We start from the raw sequence: 17,134 nt of genomic DNA on the forward strand, positions 1-17,134 counted from the left end.
TATTTCGAACATAAATATGTGTTGTAAGGATAATAATTCTACAATATCGCGAGGATAGAGACACTAGCTGAAAAAGAGACATATATAGAGAGAGAGCATGTCATGGTATAGATCCATCATTTATCAACTATGCTAAACAAAATGTGACTATCCAAACCTTCAAACTCCGTTAATACAAACTGGACATATGCTTACACAAGTATAAATCAAACTATATTCAACGTCAATACGACCCACCAACAACAAAGCACAGCCATCACCGTCTCGACTCCAACTCCTCCCCATCTCCCATGAACAACACCTGACTCGTGACGAAATACTCCAACCCACTGCGCTTCATCTGCCCAATCCACTTGAGCAGCGGGATCGCCGGCAGCGAGGTATCTCCCCTCTCCTGCTGCATGAACCGCTCCATCTCCCCGATGTCAATCCGCACCGGACACTCGTGGTGCACGAAGCGAGGAGAAGCCGAGTTCTTATCCTCCGCCACGGAGTGTACCCCAGGTCCCTGGAACAAGGCACTAGCCAGGGAGCCCGCCGCGTCATGCACGGGAATCATCTCGAAATGACCCTTTGTGCCGCGAAAATCAGGTTTCAAGGAGAGGGAGTCGATGAAGGTGAGGAAGTGCTGCAAAGCTGGGAGGGTGGATTCTTCCCCCGGAGGAGCAGGAACAAAGCGATGGATGGTAGTCGGAATATGCAGCTGTGTTGTGGCAGCGTGAAGCAGCTGTTCGCAGACCCAGCGGGTGGCGATGTATCCCTGGGATCCGTCTGTCGGGGGCGGATGGGCAGCGACGGACTCCGCTGCGACTACACTGTCTGTGTCTGCTGCATTGGCGGGGAGGACGCCCGCTGTGGAGATATAGTGGATTGGGATCTGGCGTGGAGCAGCGAGTTTGACGAGTTCCCGCGTGGGAAGGACGTTACTTGCACGCAGGAGGTGGTAGTTATCCCAGAAGGAGCGGACGGCGCCCATGTGCAAGATTGAGTCGACTTCTTGGGCCAACCTGGCGAAGGTGGATTCGGACAGGCCGAGGTATGGGTCGGAGAGGTCCCCTGCATGGGTGATGATCTTTTCGGAGGATACGGCGAGGGTGCGTGGTGTGCCGGGGGTCTTTTCGCGCAGGCCAATACAGTGGATTTGCTGGATGTTAGGGTTGGAGATCAGTTCGGTCAGGATGTGTTTGCCCAGGAAGCCTGCAGCGCCGGTGATCAGGATCACGGAGCCGGTGGCTTTGAGGGGATGTTGGGCGAGGGTAATGGAGGGAGAGAGTGCTGTCACGTCAGGTGGAAGTGCTGATTCGCGTTTCCAGTCGATTGCGTCGACTGTAGTGCTTTCTTCAATCAGTTTGGCCATGGCGCTGAGGCTGCTGGCTTCGAGGAGGTCGACCAGCCGCACCGTCACGTTGAATAGGTGTCGAATGCGGGATTGTAGGCGGACGACGAGAAGGGAATTCCCCCCGATGGTAAAGAAGCTGGTCGATGGGACAATCTGCAGGCCGAGTTCCTCCGTGTGGAGGACCTCTTCCCATACGCGACGCAGTTGAAGCATTGTCTCGCTGAGGACATCTGCCTCGGAGGACACGGTGCGTCGTCGCGGCAGAGGGAGGGCTTTGAGGGCCTTCCGGTCAACCTTGGAATGGTTGCTCAACGGCATGCGGTCGAGGGGAATGGCCATGACAGGAACCATGTACTGCGGGACAGGCAGATGCTGCAAGAGATGGTCGAGGAAAGCCTCCGTGTTCGTGATCGTATGGTTCGGGGCAAAGACGACATGAGCCACCAGCAGAGGAGGATCGCCTTCGCGAAGAGTCACCGCCGCTTCACGCAGAGCCCCGTCGGAGGCCTTGACGATGTTGCTCTCAATGTCACCCAGCTCAATGCGCAGTCCGCGGATCTTGACTTGTGCGTCACCGGCGACTCGGCTGTGGAATACCAGGGCTCCGTCAGCCTGCAAGTGCGCAATGTCTCCGGTCCGATACATGCGTGTCCAGCCCTGGGCGACATACGCCGGAGTGGCATACGGATCTGAGTGGAAGTGATAGTCAGTCAGCTCAGGATTGTTCAGATACCCCAGCGACACCCCTGCACCGCCAATCCACAGTTCCCCAGGCATGCCAACAGGCACGGGTCTTTGCTGCTCATCCAGGATGTAAGCTGCATAGTTCGGCAGCGAATATCCACAGGGGATGCGACCCTCAGGCTGTTTCTCGCGGTACGCGATTTCCATCTTAGTGGACGAGATGGAGATCTCCGTAGGCCCATACGAGTTAAAGAAGCGCAGTTGCGGCAGGTCCAGTGCTGCCAGTTGCTGCAGAAGCGTTGGGGTCAGTGAATCACCCCCTCCAAAGCCAAAGCGCCAGTTCGTCGCTTTGCGCAGGTTGGCATTCCCATAATCCAGCCACAGGGCGTACTCTGCTGGGGTGGCCTTGGTGTACGTGATGCCTTCTTCCTGGATGATCTGGCTGACTTCAATCGGGTCTCCGCGCTTGCTCCACGGAACGATGTACACAGTCCCACCGTTGGTCAGACCCGTGTAGATCTGATCCGAGGAATGGTTGAAGGTGAAGGCACTCTGCTGGAGGGTGCGTTCTGCGCGCAATCCCCACTGGGTCGTGTATCCCTCAATCTCGTTGCGCAGACCGGAATGTTTGACTACAATCCCCTTGGGTTTACCGGTTGATCCACTCGTGTACAAGATGGCGGCTACTGCGTCACCCCGCGAGACATTGCGTACTCGTTTGGTAGGCTTCACACTGACGCGTAAGACATTGATCACTTTGGCCTGGGTTACATTCACCTGGTCAATATCCTTGGCTGTGGTGTTGTCCACCAGGATGGCTCCGGGTTCGCAGTTGGCGGCGACATCAGCCAGGCGCGGCAGAGGGTTTCGCAGGTCCAGCGGAACATAGACGGCCCCTAGACGCATGATGGCAAGCATTGAGCAGGGCCAGTCTGCCGTGGCATCCTCGAATACCAGGACGCGATGACCTTCCTGAACGCCCGCGTTCTGCAGTTCCTCGGCAATGGCCTCGATGCGGTTAATCATGACGGCGTAGGTGAGGATCCGTCCGTGGCCATCCTTGAGAGCAATCCGGTCCCTGTTGGTAGCAGCGATCTGGTCAATGCGAAGGGGGAGGGTTTCTGGCCATGTTGATTTGAGATCCAGCCCTAAGGGGTCAATTAGTAATGGTTTTGGACGCATTTGTAGTCTGGTTTTAACTCACCGCGCCCAACATCCACTGCGCGTTTCCGTTGCTCATTACTAAACAAAGACACCTCTCCCAGAGCCAAGGAAGTGTTATCAGCAAAAGCTTCCAAAAGATGGACATAAGTATCGAGCAACAACTGTGTAGCCGTCGGATCATACAGCCCAGCCTGAGTCCGGAAGAGGATGAGCGCACTGTCCGCGCTATCCGTGATATCCAGAGTCATGTCATACGCCGTCCGTCCCGGATGAAGCTCCACCATCTCCAGTTCCGTGTTGCCAAACTGCTGCTTCTCCTGGTGGCCTTGACGATAATCAAAGAAAGCCTGGAAGAACGGACTGTACGAGGCTGAACGGGGCACGTTGAGCTCCTTCAGAAGCACATCGAACGGGACGCGCGAATGATGCAGCGCCTCGTAGGCCTTGTCCCGAGATTCTGCGAGGCAGTCCCCGAAGGGCTGGGTTGACTCGTTCTGGAACCGCAGGGTAAGAAGATTCAGCAGGAGACCAATGGTGCCCATCACATCACTGTCGTTGCGGTTGGCATCGGCAATTCCGATGGTCAGGTCCTCTGCCTCGGTGAAGCGGAAGAGCATCGCCCGGAAGACAGTGAGGTAGAAGTGGAAGGTTGTAGATCGATGGGCTTTGGCGCGCTCCTTGACTTGGTTCACCAAGGTCTTTGGCAGGCGGTACTGGACCTGGTTCACATTGAAGGCTTTCATGGGGGCACGTGTGCTCAGCGTGGCCATAGGCAACAATGGCAAGACCGGGTGGTGGCCGTCAGGGAATACCTGGCGCCAGTAGGTGATCTCCTCGTTCATCTTGCCCTGATCGAATGCAGCCCGTTGGCTACGAGAGAAATCCGGCAGCTGGCGAGGCGGCGGCCCGAGAGGCTGACGTTGGTATGCTTTCTCCAGATCCGACAAGAAGTTCTGAAGACTGACACCGTCCATCAGAATGTGGTGGTAGTTGAAGAGAAGGTAGTTCTCCGTGGGTGACAAGGTCAAGAGGATGAGACGCAGCACCTTCCCACTGGCGATGTCGAAGGGGATAGTCTTCATAGCAGCATACTCCGCGTGCAGTTCTTCAATCCGGTCGATCTTCTTTCGCTCCAACCGGACGACCGACTGACGGAGGACCTTCTGATGTGCGAGGTCTGCTTCCTTCTCATCGGCCACAAAGCACGTTCGCAGGGACTCATGGCGGTTGGTGACGAGACGCACGGCACGCTCGAGGTCTCCCACGCGGAGATTGCCGGTGATACGATAATAGAAACAGACGTTGAAGGTGGTCTGGTCTTCGATGAGCAGACGCAGGAACCAGAAGCGCGACTGAGCGAACGATATGAGCTCGCTCTTCACATACGCAGGAGAATCGGGCTGCTTTCCCTCCTGAAACAGGGCTGCTCTCTCCGCTGCCTCCGACAAGTTGACTTGCTTTGACTCCTCTTCTACTGGGGGTGTGGACGGAGTCTCCAAGGGAGATCGACTTCCTGACGAAGGCCCCGCGGACGAGGCACTGGAGTCTTCGCTCTTGGGTGCAGGAGGAGCAGTTGCTGGCTTCGACACTGTCGCAGGGGGTGCAGCAACAGACCCTCCTAGATTTGGCAGGAGAGTCTCTGGAAGCTTGTCCAAAGCCTGCTGGCAGAGATCGGCCACTGAGCCACCTCCCAACACCTTCAGAACAGGCATATCAGTCTTGAGCTCCTTGAGAAACCAACCCCGAACCTCGACAGCCACCAAGGAGTCAATCCCCAGTTCCACGAGCGGAACGGTGTGGCCGACTTGATCATCGCTGAGTCGCGAGATCAATGCCAACTTGGCCGCGAAGCAATCCTTGAGGATCCTGAGCGCCTCCTCCTTGCTCGTCGCCTGCGCTAACTGCTCCTGAACCGGCAGGGCGCTCTTCTTGCCCTCACTCGCAGCCCCTTGCCCACGGGCCTCGATCACCTTATGCGAGAACCGCGGATCATGGAACCAGGCCACGGGGGCCTCCTCGTCATCGTGCGCCGTCCGACACCCCGTAGTGATCACCGGCGCCAGAGCCGAGCTTGGCGCTCCAGCATGGATTGCTTCAGCTAGCAATTGATGGAGGTCTGTCTCCGAGATCGCCATGAATCCGAACCGAATCAGCTGCTCGCGCGCAATGTCGCCTGCTCGTTCCATATACCCAATGCCCGCCACCCGGCCAATCTCTAGCGACGATCCGGCAAGTCCCCGGCTGCGTCGCTCGCTCACCAGGCCGGTCATGTACGCGTTGGCGGCAGTGTAATTGGTTTGGCCGCTGTTGCCAATCACCGAGGTAAGCGAGGAGAGCACGACGAAGAAATCCAGGGGTGTGGTCCCGAAGACTTCGTTCAGATTCTTGGTTCCGATGACTTTCGGCTGCGTGACACGCTCCATCACCTCGAGGGACATCTCCGAGAAGAGCATGTCGTTGAAGACTGCTGCACCGTTGATGACGCCGGCGATGAGGGGACAAGTGGTGCCGAGCTCGGAGACAAGCTGTTCTACCTGCTCCTTCTTCGTTACATCCCTGTACGCTGTTAGTTGTGCATGCTGGAGGGTGGATTAGGGTAAGAGGGAAGTGCTTACAGGACATCAAATCGAACCGTCGTGCCGAGCTTCTGCATGGCGGCCTGCCACTCTGGGTCGGCCTTCGCAGTTCTGCTGGTCAAGCAGACTGTGCCAGCCCCATGGCGAGCCATCCACTCGCAGATCGACTGACCCAGCTGGCCGGCTAAACCAACCAGGAGGTACGTTCGATCTCGCGAGAAGAAGCGAGTCGCGTCGAGAGGGTGCACCTCAGCTGGTACAGTGGCCTCGACCGTCCAGTCAATGATGCTGGCGGGAGAAGACGGAAGCTCTGGGTCTCTGATCTGGCTAGGAAGAATGGCTATGGGTTTCGGGGCTGTTGCAGTAGCTGCTATTGCCTTATTTGCGGCTCCCTTGAGAGCTTCAAGAAGAGCAATTCTGTCGTTACCGGAAGAATGATTGGTAGCTTGAGCACGAGTCAGATCATGCACACTGATGATCCTGCATCCCAAAGGCAGGTATTTCCTGATCTGACTCTCCGGAGACCCAAGGTCAGTGAAATGCGTTATTCCCGCTGGCAATTGCTGCTTGAGCATGTGCTCCGGTGTCCAGGGGTTCAGTTTGATCCACGTCGCATCTCCGGTGGTAGCACTGCTGGTACTGAAAGTCACTCGGACGTTCTTCTCCGCAGCCTGGGCAGCCAAGACTGAAGCCAGCGCGCCATCAGGGCCCGGTTCATGCACGAGCAGATGGCCGTTGGCGGGGATAGAAGCCAGAATTGATCCAGCAAGAAGGTGGTTGGCTGTCGAAGCCAGAAGCCCAGCGCTCTGGTCGAGATCAGCAATATCAATAGGAAGCGAGACCAAGGGAACGCTGCGAGAGGCATTCGTGTCCGACAATGTAATGACCGTCTCGCCTGTTGCCTCCTGCTTGCCAATGCCGACAAAAAGCATTGATCCATCTACAACAGCGAGAGCATGCAACGTGGACTGTCTTATCTGCACAGCCAGGGGACTACTATCCCAAGGCTCCTTGCGCAAAATCAAGGACTCCCCGTCACCAGCCTGAGAAATAACCCCCACCGTTCCCTGACGAGGATCAATAACCTCGCTTACAGGTCGTCGAAGCGAATTGATCCGAGCATTCTGTTCATCGTTGGGCCGAATCCGGGGCACCAGGACCTGACCCTTCTCAACGTACAACTCCGGCTCTATGGACCACAGCATCTCCTTGTCCTCCCACTCGACCAACGCCGCAAGACGCACGACGCTCTCCGTGATCAGCCTTGAGCTTGCAACGACGTCCTCCACCTCGTCCAGATCCAAGAACTGCAACGTCAAATGCGGCATCTCGTAGGCGATCGAGCGTCCGAATCCAATGCTCGCATAATGATACGGGTTCCCTGCCCGCGCGTTATGGGTAACCCAAAGGATATTCTTGGATAGCTCGAACAGACACTTCAGTCCCTCTATCTTCTCCTCGTTCAGCCCCTCGAACACGGGTTCACTCAGATCCAGCAGCGATATGAAGGTCGCCATGGGTGAGATCTCGTCGTCGTCGGTCGGGAGCTCCTTGAGGACCGTGACCTTGTCGCAGAATCGCTCCGCCAGGTCGGAGATCTCCTCTGCCAGACGGGAGCTCTCCCACGACGTGCCTGCGAGGATGACCAATTCATGCAGATGGAATCCACCCTTGATGGAGGACAGTGGTTTCCGCAGCAGCTGGGTGCGGTCATTGATTGCCTGCGCCGTGAGGACGGAGACGGGCCACACTTGTCTATTTGCCTCAGCGCTGATCGTGTCGATACCGGAGAACCCAGCCTTACGCAATGCGCTGTGCCAGGCTGAGGTAGATGCTCTCGGACCGTCTGATGATAGCGAGACGCCGGCCAGCAGGGCCTGGATCCGAATGGGCTCGTGCGTGATTGCTGAGGCCACAAGATAGCCGCCGGGCTTCAGCAGACGCCGGATATTTTCTAGCGCTATGAGAAGAGACGAGCTTGTATAGAGGCTGTTCGGGAGAATGGCAACATCATACGAATGTTCCGTGAACCCTTGCGCGGACGGAGCCTTGGCTGGATTGAAGACCTTGTAGTCGATATTCTCGCCGTGGGCCTGGAGAACCTCAGCCACTGTGCCGAACATGTCATCGGAGGTGTCGGTAAATGTATAGGACGAATAGGCGTTGCCGATGGCACTGAGCACAGACTCGGTAACATGACCGCGTCCAGCGCCTGATACGATTATTAGCATTTCAACTTCATCAGCGGGGAAGATAGGGTGATCTGTACCAATCTCGACAATCTTCGCATGTGGATAACGATGAGACATCTGCTGCACCGTCCGTGCCAGGCCAGTGCTCGCGCGAGCAAAGCCTATACCGCGAGTGAAGCATTCATCGAGGAGAGCCTGAGCTAGGGTCTCAGCCGAGAAGCTGTCTCCTAGAGTGGCAAGGAGCTGCAAGTCGAGGCTCTCGGGATACTGGCTGATCAACGACTGGATATCCTTTTCCCCATCGCCGATCCACGCTTTTGTCACCGATGAGTGTCCACCTGCAATCAACTTTTCAGCACCCGCCTTTTCTTCCCAAGCGCGCAAATAGTAATACGCCACCCTATCGCAAACCCCCGCCAGCACGACCTCCTTCTCAGTTGGGTGCTCATGTCCCGTAGCGACAGCCGCATCGGGTACCGCGAGACCATACTCCATGGTGGAGAACATAGGACGATCGTCGGCAGCCGTCGCAGGGGAGAACGGCTTCATAACCAGCCCTTCCACCTGCAGCAGGGTCTCGTGCTTGTTCTCGGCGAAGACATCCACGCTGCTGTGGAGCGATATGGACTCCGGCTCATGCAGCACAGCTGATAAAGGCAGCTCTACCGAGGCCAGGGGCAGCGAGGCCGACAGCTCGGGGTTGACGCGGACGCACTTGATGGAGGTCGGCACATGGAGGGACCACAGCTGCTCGTCGCCGGGGCTGGTCTGTGCCAGGAAGGAGGCCTGGAAAGCCACGTCCAGCATAGTCGGATGGACAATCAAGGGCCGCTCGTCATCTGAGTACGCGTACGTGGCTACGGTGGCAGACGCCTGGCCCAATCGCCGTTTCGTCTCGGCCAACGTCTGGAAGGGGCCGTTGTAGCCATACCCTAAGCTGGAAAGGGTAGAGTAGAACTGCTCACGGTCGATGGCAGTCATGTTCGAGTCATCCAGAGGACTAGAGGCGAGGACTGAGAAGGATGGTGTGCCGTAGACAATATGCACTTGGCCCTTTGAGACCAGCTCCATACCCAGCGACCCCGTATTTGGACACGCGTACACCGCGAAGTCGGCCATCTGGCTGCTGCTGCTGCTGCTCTTTGTTGCTGCGCTCCTCGGACTGATCCCAGTCAAAGCCACCAGAGTCTCAACGGCGAACCCTGCCCCGTCGTCGAAGGTGATGGCACGATCGATGGTCAGGTTGCGGACTTCCAGCACCTGCACACTTTGATCCCCGGCCAGACATTTGCCAGCCTCCAGCGCCATAGCCACATAGCCTGCCGCAGGGAAGACGGTTTGCCCTTGGAGCTTATGCCCATCCAACCAAGGGATCTCGCTGGTTTTGAGGAAGTTGGTCCAGCGGAGGTCCTGGTCGGTGTTGTCTGGGGATGGCACACCGAGGAGCTCATGGAAGGCAGCACCGCGTTGTCGCATCTTCTTCGCTCGGCGAGACTCATGCCAATGGACTCGATCGCGGCTGAACGGATAAGAAGGCAGCCCGGGGAGAAGCTTTGGCGCTGGCGCTGCTGGGGTCACCAGCTGCGTATAGGACTGGAAGTCCACCGTGCCCGGGCCAAGGTACGTCCACACAAAGCCCAGAGCATCGGAAAACGCCTCGACATCGCTACTCCCTCGACTGAGTAGGCCGGTGTACGGAAGTGGGGAGGAAGGGCGCACATCGGAGACGTTCTGCTGTGCTGGGCCCTTCAGTGCCGGATGAGGCCCCACCTCAATGGCCAAGTTAAGAGTCTCGTTGGCGGCGGCACGTTTGACCGCATCGGCAAACAAGACCGCGTTGACCATATTGTCACTCCAGTAGACATCCTGCAGCTCGTCGCCCGCCGTCATAGGCTTGCCATCGGCCCGTACACTCGAGAACCAGGTGCACGAAGAATCGCGGGCCTTGTTCACCTGAATCCGACACGCCCGCAGGGAGTCAATATATGGCCCACTGCACGGAAGCATATGATGGGAGTGATACGCTGTGTCCACTAGCAACAGCCGTGCGAACTTCTTCTCCTCATCAAAGACGCGTTTGGCATGGGCAATGGCATCGGCGTCGCCGGACAGCGTCAAGCTTGCGGCGGAGTTATGCGCCGCGATGCGAATTTTACCCTCGAACGCGGGCAGGTCGATCAGTTCCTGGGCGTCTTCCCAGGAGGTTCCGACTGCCAGCATCGCGCCCTTTTGGCCTGTCTGTCCATGTGCTAGTTTGGCGTGCACGCCACGGTAGTAGGCGATGCGAATGGCGTCGGCGGCGGAGATGAAGCCGGCCGCATAGGCTGCGCCAATCTCGCCGGAGGAGTGGCCGACCACTGCGTCGAAGGTGATTCCTGCGCTGCGCAAGAGATCGACGAGGACCACTTGCACTGCGGTGCACAGAGGTTGGGAGAGGGCGGCCTCGCTGAGGCGAGATTCTCCCTTTGGAGCTAGGAGCTGATCCGCGATCCGCCAGGAGGGACGGTCAGCTTCCGGCAGCGTTGCGAGGGAGTGGTCCAGTTGCTCTAATTTTGCACGCACGGTAGCGGAGAGTTGGATCAAGCAGGCGCCCATTGTTGGCCACTGTGCTCCCTGGCCAGTGAAGACACCGAGCAGGTGCGGAGTCGCTGGGGTTGAGCGCACGCCGGTTGGAGTGGGTGGTGTACTCTTTGCTTGGGTTACTTTGCTTTCCAGACGGGAGACAAGACCATCTATGCTGGAGGCAGCCACGGCAGTCTTGAACGCAAAGGCTGACCGGCGAGATTGTAGTGTCCAGGCGAGGCTGTGCAGGTCGATGGCTGAATTTATTTGTAGATAGTCCGAGTACGATTGAAGGAGAGCGACTAAGCTCTCCTCCGTTGTAGCCGAGAAGACGAATGGAGTCACTGGTACTACTGACTGCTGCTGCTGTTCATCGTCGATTTTATTTACCGTCGGCTCGTATGCCTCAATGATTGCATGGCCATTTGTACCTCCAAACCCTGTTCGACGATTAGTTAAGAGTAATGACAACCTATAAAGTTCCCTAAGGGAAGAAACATACCGAAGCTATTGACACTGGCCCGCCGCGGCACTCCCGTCGGTAAGACTGGCCACTGTATCGGAGAGGTTGGGATATGCAGATTGGTGTAGTACTGCTCTACATCCGGATTCAACCTGTTGAGCAACATATTGGGCGGTATCACACCATGTTGAATGGCCAACGACGCCTTCAACACACCGGCCAGCCCGGCCGTCCCCTCAGTATGGCCAATGATCGTTTTAATCGAGCCGACATACAGAGGATTGCCGTGAATGGGCTGACTACCAAAACAGCCACTAATGGCAGCAGCTTCACGAGGATCGCCAACTTTGGTGCCCGTGCCATGCGCTTCGAAGAATTGCGGCCAGTCGTCGGGATTGCTGAGGTCAAGGCCTGCCCGGGCATATGTGCTGCGGATGAGGGCTGCTTGGGCCTCAGAGCTGGGGACCGTCAGCCCAGTAGACTTGCCGTCTTGGTTGACTCCGGTGTCGCGGATAATACTCTCGATGTGATCTCCATCGGCGATGGCATCACTCAGACGCTTTAAGATGACGGCCGCGATGCCGTCGCCGCGTGCATAGCCGTCAGCATCGGCGTCCCACATGCGCGATCGCCCGGTTGGTGAGAGAAGGTTCATCTTGCTTTCTCCCACGAATTGCTCTGTATACGATGTTAGCCATTGCCGCTGGTTACGCCCAGATCTATTAAGGTGGATACATACCAGGCCCTAACAACAACTCCGTGCCTCCTGCAACAGCGACCCGCGCCTCACCAGCCCGCAACGCCTGCACACTCTGATGCAAAGCAACCATACTCGACGAGCATGCCGTGTCAATGGTCATCGACGGCCCATGCCAATCAAAGCAGTAAGAGATACGATTGGCGAGGATCGCACGCGAGGTACCAGTCGAGAAGTAAGTCGGGGTGCTCTCCAGATCCCGAATGAGGATATCGTTATAATCGACCGACATGGTCCCAACAAAGACCGCCGTGTCGGAGCCTCGCAGCCCCTCCAAGGGATGGCCTCCGGATTCGAGCGCCTCGTAGACGACCTCCATGAGCAGCCGCTGTTGCGGATCCATGGAGTCGGCCTCATTGGGGCTGATGTTGAAGAAGCCGGCGTCGAAGATGCGCACGTCCTCGTCCAGCATGTAGGCGCGCTGCACATTGGTCGTCCCATGGTGGGCGCCCTTGGGGTGGTAGAACCCTTGCAGCTCGAAGCGGTCGTCTGGGATCTCTTTCGAGACATCCTGCGGGTTGGACAGGAGCTGCCAGAGGCGAGATGGAGAGCTAGAACTGCCAGGGAAGCGGCAGCTGCTGCCGACGATGGCGATGGGTTCGGGTTGTGGATGAGGAGCCATGGTTGTGTGTTGTGCGGTTGCAATGGTTGACTGGTACTCCTGTCCTGGATGTGTGCTTTATTATCTGGAAGGTTCGATACATGTTAAGCCTGGTTTGTTACTGATATTCTTTCTATCTTGGACGTCTACTAAATCGCCGATTGATCGCCCGTCGGGATCCGTAGAGTTCGAGCCCTAGTCGATGCACCGGAGATTAACGGTTAACAATTCGGCCATTATCGATAACGTGCTTGTATTAGACTTAACCACCGATCTCCGATAACTTGCAACTTGGACAAACCACCGAAATTAGCAGTGCGCTAATTGTTACAAACAATGAGTGAGTTTGTTAGTTCGCTTCATCATTCCAGTATACACGTTGAATATTCGGCGAGGGAATACTTGAGTGGTCCGAATATATACCCTTTCGACTGAACTCGGTCTCTAGCGCTGAAGTATCCCACTTTTCGACTTGAACCAAAATGGCAATAAGCACGTTAGCCATGGACATAGCCAGGAAAGCAGAATGGCTGGTAACACCGCAAGTCATCCTAGGGATCGGTGCCGGATTGGTACGTCGGTCCTTCCATCTGGCATGAGCAAATCCATTAACTCACCTCTTGAAGACCTTCATCTACCTCATCAGCAAGGTGATCTACGCTCTCTGTCTAGACCCCCTCCGCCATATCCCCGGACCTCGTCTGAACGCAGTTTCCATGATCCCTTACGCGAGACATTTGCTTGCCGGCACAACTGTTCAGAATTCTGTCACTCTGCACCAGAAGTACGGGGAAGTGGTGCGCATCTCGCCCAACGAGGTATCACTCATTTGTGGTGAGACGGCGTTTCCCGATATCTATGGTAGGTCTCCCTCAGATCATCAAAATGAAGTATATCAGGGGCTTATTTTTTGTCTACAGGATTTCGGACGGGAAAAATGAAAGGGCATTTGAATATGTCCAAGGTAAGCTATTCAGCCTATCTCCCATCCTGGGCCAGAATCAGTAGAAGCATATCGGCCAACATCAATAGGACCCAGTGTGGTACGTGACTCCAAGCAATGGGGCGCCGTCCATCTTGCAAGCGAATGATGAGGACCACTCTCGAGGTGTGTATATCTCCTTATCTGTTTAATCCAGGCTGCTTACCCCTGGCTAGGCCGCCGTGTGCTAGCTCATGCCTTCAGCGACAAGGCGCTCATGGGCCAAGAGCCACTAGTCCAGCGTTATGTGAATCAACTCATCGATCGACTCAAGGAAGTAACATCCGCCAAAGATGAGCCGGTGGACATGGTGAAATGGTACAATTGGACGACCTTTGATGTGATTGCCGATCTTCTCTTCGGTATGATTCTCTCACTGGCACCTGTAGTCATAATCATTCTGATGAACTGCAGGGGAGCCCTTTGGCTGCCTCCAAGACCTCTCGACGCACAAATACGTCGCCCTGCTCTTCGAATCTCTCAAGTCCCTTCGGATGATCTACATTCTCGCCTACTACCCATGGCTCCGCTTCCTCGGCAACCTCATAGTCGATAAAGACCTCATCCAGAAAAGAAAGGAATACGCGGTACACTCCTCTCCCTCGCCATCCTCGCAAACATCCCAATAACACCCTCAATACTAACAAGCCAGAGGCAATCCAGACATGGGTCTCCACCCAAGTAACCAAACGAATCAACACCACCACCCCCCGACCCGACTTCATGACACACATCCTCGCCAACAACGACACCCGGGGGGTCAAGCTCACTCGAGCCGAGATCGACTCCAACGCAACCCTAATGACAACCGCAGGCTCCGAAACCACCGCCACCCTACTCAGCGGAGCGACCTACCTCCTCCTCACGCACCCCCGCGTCCTTCACACCCTTCAACACGAGATCCGCTCAGAATTCCCCACTTACGACTCCATCACCCTAGAGGCAGTCGCCAAACGCACACCCTACCTCAACGCCGTCATCGCCGAAGCACTCCGCTTCTTCCCGCCCATTCCCGTGGGATTCATCCGTCGGGTACCCAAGGGTGGCGAAATGGTGAGTGGGTATTGGATGTCCGAGGGGACGATTATCTCCGTTAGTCATTATGCGGCGTATCATTCGGAGAGGAATTTTAGGGATCCGGATAGTTGGGTTCCCGAGCGGTGGTTAGTTATCCCTTCCTTTCCTTACACTCTGTGTGAAAGGTAGTGATGTACTAATCTTATTTGTATTATGAAATGATATAGGCTCGGAGACGAAAAATACATCAACGACAAGCGCGCCGCGTTCCAGCCATTCAGCTTCGGGCCTCGCAGCTGTCTCGGGAGGAATCTGGCATATGCGGAGATGCGGCTGATTCTCGCGAAGATGGTCTGGTCGTTTGAGATGGAGTTGGATGAGGAGGTGAGTCGGGATTGGATGCAGCGGTGTCGTGTGATGAGGCTGTGGCAGAAGCCTGAGTTGAGAGTGCGGGTGAGGGAGAGGGTGGTTGGTTGATTTCAGGGGATTTCACAGATGATGAATGGTAAATGGGAAGAGGGAGCATACCAGCCTTCTAAACATTCGTGATTTTACTCGTGGAATATTGAGCGCTATATAGGAACTTAGATATATGATCACTTTCCTCTTACTAAGATCCCAGACAGGATGATTGAGACATAAAGTTGAAGGCAGGCTAATTGAGTTACTTGGCTGGATTACCCCCGACTTCTCAAGAGGCTCTCTACTACACTCTGTAATACATTCCTTTGAGATGTAGATAAACAGGGCACGTCTTTCGTCCCAGTATCCAAGTCATGGGTGGATTGGTTATCGAATGAATTGAAATTTAAGAAGACAGTTGAAGTCAAGCATATTTCTTTGCAAAGTCAAGAACGTTTCCATTCATCACGAAGCAAAAGGCTATCTAAGTCCTGTCTTTGTTGATATCAATGTTTAATTTCTAACTCTACCCAGGTAAGCCCAAGACTAATATAACTCCAACAAAATCTACGAAACAGGCATCAATCGTGTATTCTTACTTTAGAGAAATTTATAAATCGACCATAGCAGAAACACACTCTAGATATTGATAAAACCACCAGGAGCAGCCACCAACGACAGTCGCAACTGCATCAGCGCCGACCGCGCCCGGGTCTCTAACTCAGAGATCGAACCCAGAGAGGATGAGGGAGAGGTGGGAGGAGGCGGGGGCGGTATATACTGCTCCCAAGGGTCTTCAACCATCATCTGTTCCTCTACTTCCTCGCTCCATCTCCCGCTGGCTGGTAGTCGTCTCCCGGTTGTAGTGGTAGTGCTGCTGGTGGGCTGCTTTTCAAACTCGGCGGTATACATCCTGACCATTTGCTGGAGACGATCCAGGAAATAGGAGATCACATGGAAGAGGAGGACGAGACGAAGTTGGACGAGGGAGGGGGAAGAGCACCATGTGCTGGTATTGTCATGGCCGGTAGTGCTAGTGGTTGTCGACAATGATGGTTGGGCGTGAGTTAGGGCATCGCGGTGGAGGGCGGTGAGGAGGGTAGCATAGATGAGGAGGAGAAGAGTGTAGCAGGCTATGGTGAAGTGGTATATCACTGTATCGTCTGCTGCTAAAGCGGGGGCAGGTGATGGATTGTTGGAGGGTGAGGTCCAGAGGAGATGGGAGATGGTTTCTAGGAGGTAATGGGAGGATGTGAATGTTTCGCGGAGGTTGGTGGTAGTGGAGTTGGTAGCGCTGGGAGGTGACGAGGGGGCATCAAAGAGTGTGGTAACAGCTTCAAAGGCGGCATTGGTAATGAGAGGATGATCAGACAGGGCTCGTGTGGTTTGGTAGACGGCGTGAAGACGCGTGGCTAGATCCGAGAGCTGCCTAATGCAGATTTCAGGGTATTCTGAATTCGGCGCTGAGGATGAACTAGGGGGAGGTGTGGGATCAAGAGGTGGTGGCTGCGGCACAACATGGGGTGATGGGAAGCTGAAATTATCCTCCCAAGTTGCGTCTGGAGGCCAAGCTGAAGTGGATAGACCGGGAAATGAGGCCAGGTCTTCCGCGGAGAAAATGGAAGGCACAGTATCTGAGATAGACGAAGCAGTAGTCGTCGTAGTAGCTATACTAGTGGTAGCTCCTGGCCCAGCTGCAGCTCCTGCTCCTGCACGGGCTGCAGCACGGGGCCGACCCTTGGGCAAAGCAGTGCTATAGACACATTGCACCTTTTGACGGAGACATCGAATGCAGCTAGGATCGTCACTCGTACTTGGGCGCGGACACCGCAGTTTCTGCCCGTAGCAGCGATCGCAGGATAAACGTTTAGGAAGTGCAGCGGACTGTTGCATTTTGGCAGATCTCCTCTTTTGCTGCCATCATGTTGTCACTAGTCATTCTTATATTACTTCAACCAGTGTTTCGCTCACTATCAGTCCATGCTACTCCAAAGAAGAGGGGAATTTCCAGCAGCACATCGTCCCGCATCGGTCGACCACGATCACAATCCTTCACACTCATTTCCTCCTCAACCGAACCCTTCAGCCTCAATAATGTGAGACATTGGTCTGGACCGGAGCACAGCCTCGACCGGGGACCGTATCATGGTGGCGTATCTGCACCCACGGCTCGTTTCATAGCGAAAAGGTGCATCGGACTTGTAGTCCCAGAAGCCCGTACTTTCCCAATTGAACTTGACATCCGGAGATGGACGGTCATTGCGCAGGCACCAACCTATTTCTGGACTGCTGGTTATTTGTCCTTCTCCTCACCTGGACCCTTTTCATTCCCCTCATTCTAGTTCCCCTCATTGCAAGGTGAGGGGTTGCCGATGAAGCAACTCTCATTCCCCAT

General features: G+C 55.5%; 3 protein-coding genes across 3 annotated transcripts; 1 reads left to right on the forward strand and 2 right to left on the reverse strand.

Annotated features, from left to right (window-relative positions):
- Positions 1-256: 256 nt before the first annotated feature.
- On the reverse strand, positions 257-12,359 carry ASPBRDRAFT_126737 (uncharacterized protein; the record flags this gene model as incomplete). Its single annotated transcript, XM_067617892.1, has 6 exons — positions 257-3,171; positions 3,228-5,743; positions 5,803-7,975; positions 8,033-10,957; positions 11,020-11,658; positions 11,720-12,359. The coding sequence occupies 6 exons, from the start codon at positions 12,357-12,359 to the stop codon at positions 257-259; spliced, it is 11,808 nt and encodes a 3,935-aa protein (XP_067478069.1).
- A 427-nt stretch (positions 12,360-12,786) lies between these two features.
- ASPBRDRAFT_153480 (cytochrome P450) lies at positions 12,787-15,012 on the forward strand. Its single transcript, XM_067619367.1, has 8 exons — positions 12,787-12,910; positions 12,965-13,199; positions 13,259-13,302; positions 13,371-13,446; positions 13,497-13,682; positions 13,735-13,907; positions 13,984-14,483; positions 14,565-15,012. Exons 1-8 carry the CDS (start codon positions 12,821-12,823, stop codon positions 14,812-14,814), a joined length of 1,554 nt encoding a protein of 517 aa, XP_067478070.1. The 5' UTR covers positions 12,787-12,820; the 3' UTR covers positions 14,815-15,012.
- Positions 15,013-15,378: 366 nt separating this feature from the next.
- On the reverse strand, positions 15,379-16,632 carry ASPBRDRAFT_127674 (Zn(II)2Cys6 transcription factor domain-containing protein; the record flags this gene model as incomplete). Its single annotated transcript, XM_067617995.1, has 1 exon — positions 15,379-16,632. The coding sequence occupies one exon, from the start codon at positions 16,630-16,632 to the stop codon at positions 15,379-15,381; it is 1,254 nt and encodes a 417-aa protein (XP_067478071.1).
- Between the last annotated feature and the right edge of the window lie 502 nt (positions 16,633-17,134).

The sequence above is a fragment of the Aspergillus brasiliensis genome (assembly GCF_001889945.1).
Source record: "Aspergillus brasiliensis CBS 101740 unplaced genomic scaffold ASPBRscaffold_7, whole genome shotgun sequence".
NCBI classification, from domain to species: Eukaryota; Fungi; Ascomycota; class Eurotiomycetes; order Eurotiales; family Aspergillaceae; genus Aspergillus; species Aspergillus brasiliensis.

What these genes read in the sequence shown, in the direction of transcription:
- ASPBRDRAFT_153480 (XM_067619367.1), top strand. Translation starts at nt 12,821, where the DNA reads ATGGCAATAAGCACGTTAGCCATGGACATAGCCAGGAAAGCAGAATGG. An exon ending in GGCGTTTCCCGATATCTATG is followed by an intron (nt 13,200 to 13,258) that starts GTAGGTCTCCCT and finishes TTTTGTCTACAG; the next exon opens with GATTTCGGACGGGAAAAATG. An exon ending in GATTGCCGATCTTCTCTTCG is followed by an intron (nt 13,683 to 13,734) that starts GTATGATTCTCT and finishes GATGAACTGCAG; the next exon opens with GGGAGCCCTTTGGCTGCCTC.